The sequence below is a fragment of the Leptopilina heterotoma genome, unplaced genomic scaffold (assembly GCF_015476425.1).
Source record: "Leptopilina heterotoma isolate Lh14 unplaced genomic scaffold, ASM1547642v1 Lhet_101, whole genome shotgun sequence".
NCBI classification, from domain to species: Eukaryota; Metazoa; Arthropoda; class Insecta; order Hymenoptera; family Figitidae; genus Leptopilina; species Leptopilina heterotoma.
Window position 1 is genome coordinate 793,956 of NW_025110815.1, and position 17,085 is coordinate 811,040.

The 17,085-nt window shown below is 22.4% G+C and overlaps 1 protein-coding gene across 6 annotated transcripts in view; it reads right to left on the reverse strand.

Moving 5' to 3' along the window:
* The window catches only part of LOC122500034 (protein dissatisfaction-like), a 52,078-nt gene that overhangs the window by 24,273 nt on the left and 10,720 nt on the right, over positions 1–17,085 (reverse strand). For 2 of the 6 annotated variants that reach the window (XM_043608747.1, XM_043608733.1), the window contains exons 4-5: positions 9,230–9,326; positions 7,907–8,068 (exon numbers count right to left, since the gene is read on the reverse strand). In XM_043608747.1, the coding sequence (XP_043464682.1) occupies positions 7,907–8,068; positions 9,230–9,326 (259 nt within the window). Of the gene's footprint in view, positions 1–5,758; positions 6,085–7,906; positions 8,069–9,229; positions 9,327–17,085 lie in introns of those variants that run through there. The other 4 variants (XM_043608742.1, XM_043608765.1, XM_043608756.1 and 1 more) reach the window with 4 other exon arrangements.

Consider the following 17,085-nt stretch of genomic DNA (forward strand, 5'->3'; position numbering starts at 1 on the left):
GGAAAATTGTCATTTAAGGCGCATTTGGTTTGAAACTGTGTCTAACTGAAGAGATCGCCTTTAGCATAAATGGGGTTTTTAGAGGTGAAGAAGGGTCGAAAGTGACAACATCGTGCGACGCGTCGTGGATACATTAGCGGGATGATACTACTGCGGTTCAGTTTATTTCCATTTTCACCCCCCAGACGATTTGGGAAAAAGAAATTTTACATTTCTTTTAAATTTTTTTCAAAAACGTATATTCTTCATATTTTACGCACTCTAAAGAACTCTTTTTTTTTCTAAACAAGAGTTCTTTAGAGCGCGTAAAAATATGAAAAATATTTTTTTGACATTAGAAGCAAAAAATTGTATAAATTACTTGTAATTTTTAAATTTTACTAAAAATAATTGAATCAATTATTAACTAATTAATTATAATTTGCATTACTTTCAAAAAACTTTAGTAAAATTCTTCGCAGGAATTAAATTATTTCCAATATAATTTTAATAAAACTTCTCAAAAGAATTCAATTATTTAAAAAAAATTTTGATTAAAATCATTATGAGAATTTAAATCTTTTTCAATAGAATTTTAATTCAATTTCTCGAAATTAAATCTAATTATTTTCAAAATTTCAATTTCATTCTTAGCAAGATTTCAATTATTTTCATAATTTATCAAATTTTTGGCAGAAATTTAGTTATCTTTAAGAATTTTTATAAAATTCTTTGCGCAGAATATCAATTTACTTTGAAAAATTTTGATAAAATTATTTACAAGAATTGAATTATTTTTATAATCAAGCAAATTGTTCGCAGGAATTTAATTATTTTTGTAAATAATAAAATTGTTACCAGGAATTCAATTATTTTTTATAAATAATAAAATTCTTCTCAGGAATTCAATTATTTTTATAAATAATAATAAAAATATTTCTCTGGAAATTAATTGTTTTCAATCTAATTTAAAATAAATTCCTCTGAAGAATGCAATTATTTTCAAAAGTTTAAATAAAATTCGTCGAAAGAATTCAATTATTTTTCTAAATAATAATAAAATTCTTCTTCTGAATTTAATTATTTTCAATCTAATTTAAATGAAATTAGTCAAGGAATTTATTTTTAAAAATTTAAATAAAATTTGTCGCAAGAATTGAAATATTTTTCTAAATAATGAAATTTCTTACAAGAATTCAATTATTTACTTGTAATTCACTCCTAATATTTTGAATAAACTTTGAAAATTGTCAAAAAATAAATTTTTGAAAAAGTGGAGAGAAAAAGAAAATCTTTCTGTAGACGAATGTCTGAAGTTGAATTTTAATAAAATTTTTGAAACTAATTGAATCTTTTTGAGAAATTTTATTAAAAATAATGGAATTCATTCGAAAAAATTTATTACTTAAAAAAATAATTGAATTCTTGTGAATTTTATTAAAATTTTTGAAAATAATTGAATTTGTTCGAAAGATTTTCTTCTTTCTGTTAAAATAATTAAATTTTTATTTATAAACAAAATTGAATTCTTGCCAAGAATTCTTTTCAAATTTTTGAAAATCATTGATTTCTTCTCAGAATTTTATTAGAATTTTCGATAATATTACATTTATTTCAAAAAATTTTTAAAAAATTACACTAAAAGTAATGAAATTCCATCGAAGAATTTTTATAAAATTTTTGAAATCAATTAAATTTTATTCGAAAAATTAAAAAAAAATTTTTTTAAATAATTAAATTATTTCTACGAATTTTATTAAATTTTTTGAATACATATGAATCTTTTCAAGAAATTTTATTAAAATTGTATTAAAAATAATTGAATTCATACGAAAAAATTGATTACTTAACAAAATAATAATTAAATTCTTGTGAATAATTTAATTAAAATTTTTGAAAATTCATAATTGAATTCATTTTAGGAATTTAATTAAAATTGAAAATAAATAATTGATTTTTTAACAAAGAAAGTTATTGTTTGTAAAAATAATTGGATTTTTGTGACGAATTTTATTTACATTTTTGAAAATAATTGAATTCTTCTGAAGATTTTCATTTACAATGATTGAAAATGATTTAATTCCAGGGAATTATTTTATTATATAGAAAAATAATTGAATTTCTGAGAGGAATTGTATGATTTATTTAAATAATTGAATTCTTGTGAAGAATTTTATTATTTATTCAAATAATTGAATTCTTGCTACGAATTTTATTAAATTTCTGATAATAATTATTGATTTAAATAATTGAACTTTTGCGACGTATTTTATTTAAATTTTTGAAAATAATTGAATTTCAGGAAATAATTTTATTATTTATAAAAATAATTTAATTCTTGTGAATAATTTAATTAAAATTTTTGAAAATTCATAATTGAATTCAATTGACGAATTCAATTAAAAATTGTATTAAAAATAATTGATTTTATGACGAAAAAATTTATTGAGTGTAAAAATAATTGAATTTTGATGATTCGGGTTATAAAAATATAGCAAACTTTGAAAAAAAATTCATTTTTGGAAAAGTAGAGAGAAGAAGAGAAAATTTTTCTATACGAATATTTCGAGAGTGCAACTGGAAATTATAATCGCAATTATTGAGGAGGACATTTTGAAAATTGAAACTAAATATTTAATAGTATATACAAAGGTGTGTATACATATATATACGTGTCGGGTAAAAGGGAATAAGTGAATTTAGATCCTTGTGGAGACTCCTTAACGTTAGGAAGCTCTGCCACTAATTGAATCTCCTCTCTTACTCGAGCTTGAAACCCCCCCGGCCTCTGGGAACCGGAACACTCGTTCTGCATTAAACACCCCTGACACCCTGGAACCCTCATCCACGACTAGCGGTGGTCGCTTTTCTGTCCCGCCCAAAAGCCCCCTACTCAATTCCCATCACCCCACTTGCTTGCCGCTCTATAACCTCCTCCCTCACTTTTCGCGTTTCGTTTCGTTGATGCTCATGGAACACGGATGCTGTGCTGTGTCTGTCTACCTGGCTTGCCCTTTCGTTTTTCCTCCCTTCCTCACTCTCTCACATTTCTCTTATCATCGTTATATGTCAAATCTAAAAATAAAAAATAAACCTCTTATTTCTTTTTGTATTACCTTAAATATATAATTAATTTTCATTTCCTTCAAAATTACCTTACATTTTTTCGTTTCTTCAAACTTTTTATAACAAACGAACAAAAAATTGAATAGAATAAAAAAATTGTATAACTTTTTGTATAGCCTTTTTTGACTAAACCAATTTTGACTAATCTTCTATATTAAAGGACAGGTTCAAACTATATCAAGAAAATAATTTAAATATTCCATAAAATTATCTCTAAGGTAATTTTTCGCGAGGAATTCAATGGTCATAAAATAAAATCCGTCAAAAAATGTTCTTTTGATCCTTTTTGAATTTTTAATTTTCTTAAAAAATTACCCAAATAGATTTTGAAATCTATATGGGTAATTTTGTAGAAAATATATGTTTCTGAATCCACTATAAGAAATTGCCAAACAAAAAATTGATTTTTATAATTTTTGAAGCCCTTTTTTGAAAAAAAAACATTTTTAGGCTAAAAATGCTAAAAAATACAATTTTTTTATTTGAAAATTTATTTATTTGAAAATTTATTTATATCTTTTTGCTTTCTGATTTCAGACCATATTTTTTTAAGATAAAATTTTTAAAATTTCAGCCTAAAAATAGTTTTTTTTTAAATGCTTGAAAAAATATAAAAATGGATTTTTTCATTTAGCAATTTTTTTAGGGTTCAAAAAAAATATTTTCTACAAAATTATGCATATATTTCGAAATCTACCAATTTTTCAACGAAATAAAAATTCAAAAAGGGTTAAAATATTTCTCCGTCCCCCTTTTATTTTATATCCATTGAATTCCTCAGAAAAATTACATTAAAAAATTTTTACGAAATATTTTAAGTCTTTCGAGAAATTTTATTAAAATTGTGCTAAAAATAATTGAATTTGTATACGAAGAAATTTCTTGTGAATAAATTTATTCAACTTTTTGAAAATAATTAAATTCTTGGATAAAAATTTTATTAAAATTTAAAAAAAATTGAATTCTTGCAAAAAGTTTTATTATTTAGAAGAATAATTAAATACTTGACAAGACTTTTATTAAAAATTTTTGAAAATAATAATAATTGCATTCTTTCAAAGCATTTCTTTAATTTTTTAAAAATAATTCAATTATTATAAAAGAAATGTAAAATGTAAAATGTTTTAAAATAATTTTAAAATAATTGAATTCTTGCATGAATTTATATTACTTTCAAAAATAATTGAATCTGTATACGAAGAATTTTCTTATTTATTAAAATAATGAAATTCTTCTCCAGATTTGTATTATTTATAAATAAAATTGAATTCGTGTCAAGAAATCTATTAAAAATTTTTGAAAATAATTGAATTTGTTTTTAAAATTTTATTATCTATTAAAATAATTGATTTTTCGTCAAAAATTTTATTATTAGGAATATTATTGAATTCTTGACAAAAATCATATTAAAATCTAAGAAAATAATCGAAAATGTTAAAAGGATTTTCTTATTTATATTAAAATAAATAAATTTGTATCAGAAAACATTTTATTTTTTATAAATAAAATAAAATTTATGACAAGAATACTTTTCAAATTTAAAAAAATAATTGAATTCTTGCGACGAATTTTATTTAAAATTTTGAAAATAATTGAATTTCGGTAAAGAAATTTATTATTATTTATTTAAATAATTGAATTTCTGCTAAGAATTCTATTATTTATTTAGATAATAGAATTTTTGGGACGAATTTTATTTAAAATTTTGAAAATAATTGAATTTCGGCAAAGAGAGTTTTATTATTATTTTAAAAAATAATTGAATTTCTGCGAAGAATTATATTATTTATTTAAATAATTGAATTCTTGTGAAGAATATTACTATTTATTTAAGCAATTGAATTCTTACGAAGAATTTTATTAAATTTCTAAAAATAATTGAATTTTGGTAAAGAGTTTTATAATTATTTAGAAAAATAATTGAATTTCTGCAAAGAATTATATTATTTATTCAAATATTTGAATTCTTGTGAAGAATTTTATTATTTATTCAAATAATTGAATTCTTGCTACGAATTTTAATAAATTTCTGATAATAATTATTGATTAAAGCAATTGAACTTTTGGGACGTATTTTATTTAAATTTTTGAAAATAATTGAATTTCAGGAAAGAATTTTATTATTTATTAAAATAATTTAATTCTTGTGAATATTTTAAGTGAAATTTATGAAAATTCATATTTAAATTCATTTGTCGAATTTACTTAAAATTGTATTAAAAATAATTGAATTCTTATGAAGAATGTTATTAAAATTAAAAAAAAAATGTCAAAAAATATTTTACTGAATTCAATTTAATTCAATAAATTCAATGTAATGAGCATTGAATCAACTGCTAAAAATTATAGTATAAAAATAATTTTTGTCAATATTTTCCAAGTAAATCTTCATAATATAATTGGGAATGTAACAAAATTCTCCCCTTAATTATAATCTGGTTAATAATTTACCAAAATTAACCGATTAATTCCAATAATTCCTCGCTATAATAACTGGAAATTCTATATTGCTAATAGAAACTAATTTCTCACTAATTTCTCTCAATCATTCGAATCCCTACATGATTCAAACAAATCCAAATTTTCCATTTCTTGATTATGAAGATTATTTACCTTATTATTATTAACGAACGTTAAAAAAAAGTCTGCATACTTTACGTGAAAACTGTCATCTCACAGCTATTCTGAATTGAAAACACCTCGAATTTTCCCAAATATTTGCACAATCGTATTAGTCGATGAAACTTTCAAGAACCTTTTCTTTGTAACAAGATAATCACTTTCCGTACCCTCCACTTGATTTTCCACAAATATATAAATATAAATATATTTCACATTCGAAGATGAAGATATAATCCTGTCAAAACTTTGCGTGAATTGCTCGTCACGAATCATTCAAAATCCATTAATCGGAAAAATATTGGCGATTGAACGTGACATGGCATTTTATGGATTTCGTATGCGGTGCGTCAATACAAAAAAATCAAACGTAGCGTGACTCCTCCCTTTTTCGATTGACAAGTTCATTTTAACACAAGACTGTATACACACAAATATACACATGCTGAGTAAAATAATTAACCAATTTATACCTTTCAATCTAGAAAATAACAAATAAACATACTTTTAAATGGAATTTAAAATAATTATATATTGCACTAAATTGGAAAAGTAATTAATTTCACTCGATCCAGAGATAAATCATTTCTCCATGGGGAAACAATAAGTAAATTAATAAATTTATTACCATGTTTACTGAAAAAGTTAAAAATTGTCATTTAAGTGTCGTAAATAATTTAGTTTAATTGAATTTATAAAATTAATAAAATTTAGGAAATTTATAATTTTTGTCGAAAAATAGTTTGTTATGAAAATAAAGTGAAAAAGATAAAAAAAAAAAGAACTAAGTGATATAATATTCAAAGAACGGTAATATTAAATTTCATCACGCCCTGCAAACTTTACATTGAATCTTCGATATTGATCTTATCAGTCTTTGTACCCGAAGGGTTTAAATCTAATCCCTTCAAATCGTAAGCCGAGCGTAAACTATAGAAATCAATAGAACTGTAAAGTATATATTTCATTGGATTTCTTTTTTATCTTACAAATTATCTGATTGAATTAATTTTTGTATATACGCGCACACAGTACACGAGATCTTTCGCTATAAAAGGTTAATGAAATTGTTTTTTTTTACTTTTTTTCTTGCAATGAAATTTTTTCATTTGAACTAATTTTTCCTTTCATTATAATATTTATAAAGTAATTATTTTCGATTTAGATGATTGGAAGATATTAAAAAAAATAGTTGTTCTTCTTTTTTTTCATCATCTTTCAAAAATCGAAAAAAATCTCTTTTCGAATATTTTCTTTTATAATTTTTTTTTCTTCATTTTTCTTTACAATTAAATATTTCTTAAACGAAGAAATATTTAATTTAATCTTAGGGGAAGCTTTTCTTGACGTTAAAATTTCAGTAGCAAAAAAATGTTTTTCAAACAATTTCCTTCGAAAAAAAATATTAAAATATTCCAGTAGAATAATAATTGAAGATTATTTTATTTATTATTTTTTATTCGATGGAAGATTTTAAACTTGGGAAAAATTTTCACTAAGTTTCCAAAAAAAAAAACTTGAGGAATATTCGATTATTGTGAACGAAAAGAATTTATCAAATTTTACAAAACTTTTTTTATACTTTTGGATTTATTCGAATTAAAAAAATTTAATTCTATGGTTTTCTATTATTTATCTACTGCAAGAATTTTTTTTACAAAAATATTCGATTTTTTACCGAAAGATTTTTTTTAAGTAAAATATTCGATTATTTACCGAAAGAATTTTTTAAGAAAAATATTCGATTATTTACCGAGAGAATTTTTTTACAAAAATATTCGATTTTTTACCGAAAGAATTTTTCAACAAAAATATTCGATTATTAACTATAAAAGAATATTTTACAAAAATATTCGATAAATTTTCACTATAATTATTCAGTAAATTATATAATAAAATTAGGAGAAAGTACAAAAATTATCCTGAGATCATAAATGATCTTCCAAAAGCGTAGAAAAAGTTTTGTAAATAAAAATTTTACTTCTTATGGAAAAATTCTTTTTTTTCCATATTCGGCGAAAGAAATCGAACTTGTACTGTGTACAAAATTAACAAATGTTACAAAATTTTGTGAAAGAGATCGATTTTTTTTTGCAACTATAGATGAAAAATATTAAATAAATGGAGGATTTTAATAAAAATTATTAATAAATTTAGAAATGAATAGATCAAAGGTACTCACCGTCCTTATTCATGCGCGCTTCAAAACACTTCTTCAGACGGCAAGCTCGACACTGATTCCTGTGAGTTTTGTCAATGGGACATCGTCCTTTCAAAGATCCTTGTGCCTTGCAGGTATACTCTCGATTACTGTGAATGCTCCTTTTAAAAAATCCCGAACAACCTGCATATTCAAAAACATTAAAATTGTAATTCTCACATAAATAGCAAACAATAGCAACTAATAATAATAATAATAATAATTCAATTCTTTCCCAGTATTTTATCAAAAGTTTAAAAAAATACAATCAAATACTTTCGAGAAATTTTATTTTTAATTGAAAATAATTCTTGCGAAGAAATTTATTAAAATTGTATTCAAAATAATTGAACTGTTTTGAAAAATTTCTTTACATTTTTTTAAAATAATGGAGTACATAATAATAGAAAAATAGTAATATATTGAATATCTTTGTTATTTGTAGTCAAGAAGAAATCAGTAATTTTTTTTTTTTGTATTAACCATAATTTTTGTTTGTCGTTAATTTTCAAAATGTTAATTAAAATAATGCGAATTCTTTATAGAAAAATAAAAAAAATTCAAGAATCTGCTCTTTTGGCAGAAATTTCGTAAGTAAATTATAAAATTTGAAAGTACGCTATAGTCAGTGACAGTAGAACAGACATATTATGGTCAGACATCGCGGAAACTTTGTGTAAAAGACACGACTGATGTCTCGAAATATTATTAGAGTACGTGACACATTTTTTTTTTTTTTGTAAAAAACAAGAAATCTAAATTTAAAAAAAATTGTTTTTACTGAAATTTGTATTAAATTTAACTATTAAAAATTAATTTCAATAAAAGTAAATAAATAAGAAGAATAATAGAGCCGCCGGATCATGAATAAGAAGAATTAACAAAACAATAGAAAATATATTTAAATAAATTAAAAACAATGAAAGCGGTAAAAAACAAAAGGAAGCAAAAACAATTAACAAAAAGCAAATATTAGAAACAATAGGTTTAAAAAAAAAATAAGAAAAATAATCACAAGAATTATAATAATCGTCGTATTTATAAAAAATTAAATTTTAAATATTTTTAAGAAACGGCGTATAAAAAATAATCCCAAAAAGAATAATATTTTAAGTAAGTATTATACGAATAAATAAATAAAAAATAGTAAATAAATATTAATACAAAAAAAAAAATAAATGAGAAAAAGTGTCACATACTCTGAAGAATAAATCATTAGTTTCATGCAAATTTGACTATATTTTTTTCTTATGTAAAAAAAATATTGATATGCATTATAGAATAAGTGATCTCTTTGGTACGGACTAGCGGATGACGTTACCGTCGCAGCTGTAGATACCGTAGTGTTTCCCTGAGCTACGGTCACCACATACATCGCATAGAATGTCCAAAAGCCTGTCTGCTGAAACGCAAAAGAAAAGTGACAAATTATTATTACAGTCATAAAATTACTTTCTTTTAAATGTAACAAAAATTTCCTAAAATAGTTTCGCCCTAAAATACTAAAAAAAAATTTGCCCTAAAATTACACTTGATAATACAATTAAAAATTAAAAAATTTTTTTAAATCATAATTAAACTATTTTAAAGAATTTCTTTGAATTTTTTCAAAAATAATGGTGTTTCTTTAAGAATTTAAATCAATTTTGTTAATAATTGTAATTATTAATTTTATTATTAAATTTTATTAAAAATATTGATAGAAAATTCAATTCTTTTGAACAATTTTATTAGAGTTTTTGTAAATAATGTTGATTTTTGAATTATTTTAATTGAAAATTATAAAAATCATTGAATTCAACAAAAAATTTCTTTTATCTTTTAAAAAAAAATTGCGTCTCTTAATAATTACAATTAAAAATTTGATTATTGAATTTTAATAAAATTCTATTGAAAATAATTGAATTTTTCAGGATTTTATTTATAAAAATAATTGAATTGCTTCGGAAAGAATTTATTCAAATTTTAGACAATAATTGAATTCTTTCAAGGCATTTATCTTAAAATTGAATCTTAAAAATACTTGAATTTCTGCAAAAGAATTTTATTATTAATGAAAATAATTGAGTTCTTGCGAAGAATTTTGTTATTCATAGAAATAATTTAATTCTTGCGATACATTTGATTATTTACGAAAATAATTCAATTCCTTATCAAAATTTGCTAAAGTAATTGAATTTCCGCGAAGAATTTTATACAAATTCTTTAAAATAATTAAATTTCTGAGAAAAATTTTGTAAATTATGAAAATAATTGAAATCTTGCTAAGAATTTAATTTATTGATTAAATAATCATTGAATGTATTTTAATTCTCGTAAAGAATTTAATTAAAATTTTTGAAAATAATTTAAATTTTGCGAAGAATTTTATCAAATTTTTAAAAATAATTGATTTTCTGTGAAAAATTATATTTATTCAAAAAATTGCATTCTTATGATTCTTATTAATATTCTTATAATTTGCAAAATAAAAATTAAGAAAATAATAATCGTCGTGATTCCAGATTTCCGGATCTCTGTCCACACTTGAAGTTAGTTATAGTTATTCTTTTGTTTTTTATAAGTTTTGATAGAAAATAGAAATATACATATATACATTATAATAATCGTAAGTTTCCTTTCCGTTAGCAAATTATCTGCATTCATTTGTTTGTTTTGAAAATTTAATTTTGTGGGTTAAGTATTGGCATTTTTTATATATTTTTTAATGTCAAACTTTTTAATGTGGAAAATATTTTACTTATTAAATTGTCTCGACTCTTTGGTAAAAAATCTAAAATTATCAAAAATTCGAAAAAATTCAAAAATTTGATTTTCTTAAAATTCAACATTTTTTCTTCTCTTTTATGGGATTTAGCTTCATTATTTTTGTGCTTTTGGAAAATACTTTACATATTTAATAGTCTCGACTCTTTGGTAAAAAATCTAAAATTATCAAAAATTCGAAAAATTTCAAAAATCCGTTTTTCTTAAAATTCAACATTTTTTCTTCTTTTTTATGGGATTTAGCTTCATTATTTTTGTGCTTTTGGAAAATACTTTACATATTAAATTGTCTCGACTCTTTGGTAAAAAATCTAAAATTATCGAAAATTATCAAAAATTCAAAAATCCGATTTTCTTAAAATTCAACATTTTTTCTTCTCTTTTATGGGATTTAGCTTCATTATTTTTGTGCTTTTGGAAAATACTTTACATATTTAATAGTATCGACTCTTTGGTAAAAAATCTAAAATTATCAAAAATTCGAAAAAATTCAAAAATTTCATTTTCTTAAAATTCAACATTTTTTCTTCTCTTTTATGGGATTTAGCTTCATTATTTTTGTGCTTTTGGAAAATACTTTACATATTTAATACTCTCGACTCTTTGGTAAAAAATCTAAAATTATCAAAAATTCGAAAAAATTCAAAAATTTGATTTTCTTAAAATTCAACATTTTTTCTTCTCTTTTATGGGATTTAGCTTCATTATTTTTGTGCTTTTGGAAAATACTTTACATATTTAATAGTCTCGACTCTTTGGTAAAAAATCTAAAATTATCAAAAATTCGAAAAATTTCAAAAATCCGTTTTTCTTAAAATTTAACATTTTTTCCCCTTTTTTATGGGCTTTAGCTTTAGTATTTTTGTGCTTTTGGAAAATACTTTACATATTTAATACTCTCGACTCTTTTGTAAAAAATCTAAAATTATCAAAAATTCGAAAAAATTCAAAAATTTCATTTTCTTAAAATTCAACATTTTTTCTTCTCTTTTATGGGATTTAGCTTTATTATTTTTGTGCTTTTGGAAAATACTTTACATATTTAATACTCTCGACTCTTTGGTAAAAAATCTAAAATTATCAAAAATTCGAAAAAATTCAAAAATTTCATTTTCTTAAAATTCAACATTTTTTCTTCTCTTTTATGGGATTTAGCTTCATTATTTTTGTGCTTTTGGAAAATACTTTACTTATTTAATAGTCTCGACTCTTTGGTAAAAAATCTAAAATTATCGAAAATTATCAAAAATTCAAAAATCCGAATTTCTTAAAATTCAACATTTTTTCCTCTCTTTTATAGGATTTAGCTTCATTATTTTTGTGCTTTTGGAAAATACTTTACTTATTTAATACTCTCGACTCTTTGGTAAAAAATCTAAAATTATCAAAAATTCGAAAAAATTCAAAAATTTCATTTTCTTAAAATTCAACATTTTTTCTTCTCTTTTATGGGATTTAGCTTTATTATTTTTGTGCTTTTGGAAAATACTTTACATATTTAATACTCTCGACTCTTTGGTAAAAAATCTAAAATTATCAAAAATTCGAAAAAATTCAAAAATTTCATTTTCTTAAAATTCAACATTTTTTCTTCTCTTTTATGGGATTTAGCTTCATTATTTTTGTGCTTTTGGAAAATACTTTACTTATTTAATAGTCTCGACTCTTTGGTAAAAAATCTAAAATTATCGAAAATTATCAAAAATTCAAAAATCCGAATTTCTTAAAATTCAACATTTTTTCCTCTCTTTTATAGGATTTAGCTTCATTATTTTTGTGCTTTTGGAAAATACTTTACATATTTAATACTCTCGACTCTTTGTTAAAAAATCTAAAATTATCAAAAATTCGAAAAAATTCAAAAATTTCATTTTCTTAAAATTCAACATTTTTTCTTCTCTTTTATGGGATTTAGCTTTATTATTTTTGTGCTTTTGGAAAATACTTTACATATTTAATACTCTCGACTCTTTGGTAAAAAATCTAAAATTATCAAAAATTCGAAAAAATTCAAAAATTTCATTTTCTTAAAATTCAACATTTTTTCTTCTCTTTTATGGGATTTAGCTTCATTATTTTTGTGCTTTTGGAAAATACTTTACTTATTTAATAGTCTCGACTCTTTGGTAAAAAATCTAAAATTATCGAAAATTATCAAAAATTCAAAAATCCGAATTTCTTAAAATTCAACATTTTTTCCTCTCTTTTATAGGATTTAGCTTCATTATTTTTGTGCTTTTGGAAAATACTTTACATATTTAATACTCTCGACTCTTTGTTAAAAAATCTAAAATTATCAAAAATTCGAAAAAATTCAAAAATTTCATTTTCTTAAAATTCAACATTTTTTCTTCTCTTTTATGGGATTTAGCTTCATTATTTTTGTGCTTTTGGAAAATACTTTACATATTTAATACTCTCGACTCTTTGTTAAAAAATCTAAAATTATCAAAAATTCGAAAAATTTCAAAAATCCAATTTTCTTAAAATTCAACATTTTTTCTTCTCTTTTACGGGATTTAGCTTCATTATTTTTGTGCTTTTGGAAAATACTTTACTTATTAAATTGTCTCGACTCTTTGGTAAAAAATCTAAAATTATCAAAAATTCGAAAAAATTCAAAAATCCGATTTTCTTAAAATTCAACATTTTTTCTTCTCTTTTATGGGATTTAGCTTCATTGTTTTGTGCTTTTGGAAAATACTTTACTTATTAAATTGTCTCGACTCTTTGGAAAAAAATAAAAAATTATCAAAAATCCGAAAAATTGAATTTCTTGAAATTCAACATTTTTTTTCGCTTTTATACCATTTAGCTTTATTATTATTTGAATTTTTATTCAAGAAAAAAAATGGAAAACTGAAAACATTTAGAAACTTTTAAAAATTCCAGGCCTTTTCCATGATTTCCCTGATTTCCAGAAGCCTTTTAAAAATTCCATACCATTTCCATGATTTCCATGATTTCCAGATTTTGTAGGAACCCTGCTTTTGTCTGACTTTCTTCTAAATTATCGAATTCAGTGATTTCTGGGGTGAATTTGGTTAAGTTGTAAAATGATTAATTTCTATTTGAATTCGTTTTTTTTGAATGTAGAAAATCTGATGTTAATTTAATTCTTTTTTCGTTATGCACGCCAAAAAATATTTAGCTGGATGAACTACAGATTTCCTCTTAGTAGCGAAATTATTTAGTGCTTCAATTAATACTTTCGTTATTCTAGAGAAACTTATCGCTATTTCAAGTAAAACTTTTTTCAGTGTGTAATAATTATTATTTCTTTAAAAAGTATTTAATTTAAAATGGCTTTATAAAATAAGCAATGCAAAAGATGACCCAGATACTAATTGTAATTGTTCTAGCCATAGTTTAAGTCTAGTAATGTAAATTCTATTTAAATTGAGACCATTGAGTGAAATTATTTGAATTTTAGTCAGTTAAATCTCTTTGTTAGGTTATAACCTAATTATTTCTTTAAAATTTTTTAAATTGTTTAAAATAAGCAGCCCCATACAACATTCCCGCGCGCTTGCGCGCGGATAGTTTGGCTAGTTAAGAAAATAATTTTTGTAAAGTTACAAAATAGCAATTCTTACAAAAATTGAATTTCAATAGAATTCTTATTAAAAGTTCTATAAAAATTGAATTATAATATTAATAAAAATTTTAATTATTGATAATAATATTGACGCTTTTGAAAGGAATTAATACCGAAAACATCAAAAATAATCTATTTCTATAAAAAAAAAATTTGTAATTTTTACACTGATGACAAAAATTTCCAATTTTATAAGTGAAAGCGGCGTTTCGATTTAAATCGTAGACAGTGAGTGCAAAATTTATCAAAATAGATTTTTTTCCCCATTATTTCATCTTTCAAAGAGGGGAAAATTTCAGTAAAAAAATAATTTTTCTCTTTTTCAACAGAAAATTACGCAATAATGAATAAGGAATAAATAAAATGTCGCAAATTCATTGTTTTTACCCACGAGAGAAATAAAAATTTGAAAGAAGAAGAAAAAGAAAATATAAAACAAAAGCGAAAGATGGTTTTAAGAGAATTTAGTTGCTAATCTGTTCTCTCCCTTTCATAGGAACCCTAATCGTCCTAATGATCCGCGGCAAGAAAAACACTGCCGTGTCTAAGCCAACCAAAGCTTTCATTCCCCTTTCGTCATGGAGACAACTGCCAACCTCCTTCTCTCGCACATCCAATCCTTAAACCTCACGCCAACTTTAACCTAACCAGACCGACTCAAGCCCCCAAGGGATTACCTTCATCCTCACCTACCTCTTTCCTTTGCCTTATCGCGCGCGTAATTTTCCCCTCCCTCCCTCCCTTCTTCCTAAAACGTCAAGTTTCTCCTGTTTCTCCTTCAAGAGAAACTTAATTGCTAAACACACTGCGAGAATCTTATCGTCAAATTTTATATATTACAGTTGTTTTGTCTTCAAACAAGTTTGTAATTTCAATCTCTTGTTTAATCAAATCTAGAAAAAGAAAAAAAATAATTAAATCACTCTTTACTATAAAGTGGAAATCTGGAAATGGAGCCAGTGGGAAAACTTTGATTTATTCAGCACATTATTCCTAAATAGTAAAATAGTTAAATTAATTTAATTATTCGATTACTTTAATTTATTAAATCTAATAAATTATTAAGTAATTTTCTGACTTTATATCGGAAATAAAATAAATTAAATTAATTTCTTGCTATATTCATATACGCAGTAAAATCTAAACTCTCCGCAGAACTTCTGCGTTTTTTTTCGTTAATTTTTACATGAAGGTAAAATTGTTACCCGCACTTAATTTTGAAAATTGAATTTTAAAGTTAAATATTCTTTCTTAAAACCAATATAAAATGTTGAAAAATTAAGTGAATGTTGATAACTATAGGTGCCAGTTTTTTACTATTTTCGGAGTCAATTTTGCTCCATGTTCGAAAAACATTTTTGTAAAATTTAGTGAAATTTACATCAAACGTATAGCAAGATTTACTCCAAAAAAATTTCTATCCTTATACTAAATTTCTATTTAATTTTTAGAAAAAAATCCTAATCTTCCTATTTCAAAATGTTTTATCAACAAAAAATTATCACAAGGAGAGAATTTTTTTTTTTTTTTTTTTTAATGAATGAAGTGAATTTTATTCTCTAAAGGAATGTCCAGAATGTAAATTTTGTAAACGTTTTAGCATAGCCGACGCTTCGCAGAACAATCATAATACGTCGGAATCAACGCGCCCACGATTTTCATCTTTTTTCAAAAAATTGTCCAAAACTGTATATATAAAGTTTGCTTTTTTTGACAACAAACTTTAAAGCTAGAAACTATTAAAAAGACCACGCTGAATTTCAAAAAATGTATTAATGGATTTATTTAGTGATGCAAAATAGAAAGAAAATAGTTCATATTTTCGAAAATGCCCACAATTTTCATCTTTTTCCAAAAAAACGGGCCCAAAACTTTAAGTTTTCTATTTTGCCTAATTTCAAAACTACAAAGAATTTCATGAATGCCACGAAAAATTTTAATTATAATAATAATAAAATTACTTTGTAATCAAAACAATTTCAGTAAAATTTCACAAAAGGATTCAATTATTTTAAAAAATTTTTCGAAACTTTTCAATTATTTTCTAAAATTTTGATAAAATACTCCGAAACATTAAATTATTTTCAATGTAATTTTAATACAATTTCTTGAACGGATTCAATTATATATTTTTAAAAATAATAAGAAAATTTTTCTAAAAAATTCAATTATTCTCAAAAGTTTTGATAAAATTCTTTTTGTAAATTTCTATTTTAATTTCATACAAAAAATTACATTATTTACAAGAAATTTAAAGTAATTCTTCAAAAAAAAATTAATTATTTGCGAAAACCTCTAATAAAATTATTTAAAAGAATTTTAATTTGCTTAATAATTTTAATAAAATTTAATAATAAAACTATTAATTTCAATTATTAAAAAATCATGATTATTTTGAAAACATTAAAGAAATTCTTCATAAAATTCAAATACTTTGAAAATTTTTAGTAAAAATTATTAAAAAACTTCATTATATTCCAATTTTTTGATAAATACTTTAATTTTAATTGTTTTCTATATGTTAATAAAAGTCCTTGAATTAATTTCAATAATTTAAAGAAATTTTATTAGAATTCTAAGAAGAATTTAATTGTTTTCTATAAAAATTTTAATAAAATGTAATAAAATTATTATTATAAACACGATTATTTTAAAAACTTGAAAGAAATTTTCTTTATAAAATTCAAATAAATTCTTCAAAACTATTTAAATATTTTCGAAAATTTTAATAAAGTTTTTGCCAAAAATAAAATTATTTTCAAAAATTTTTAAAACATTCTTTAGAAGAATTGAATTA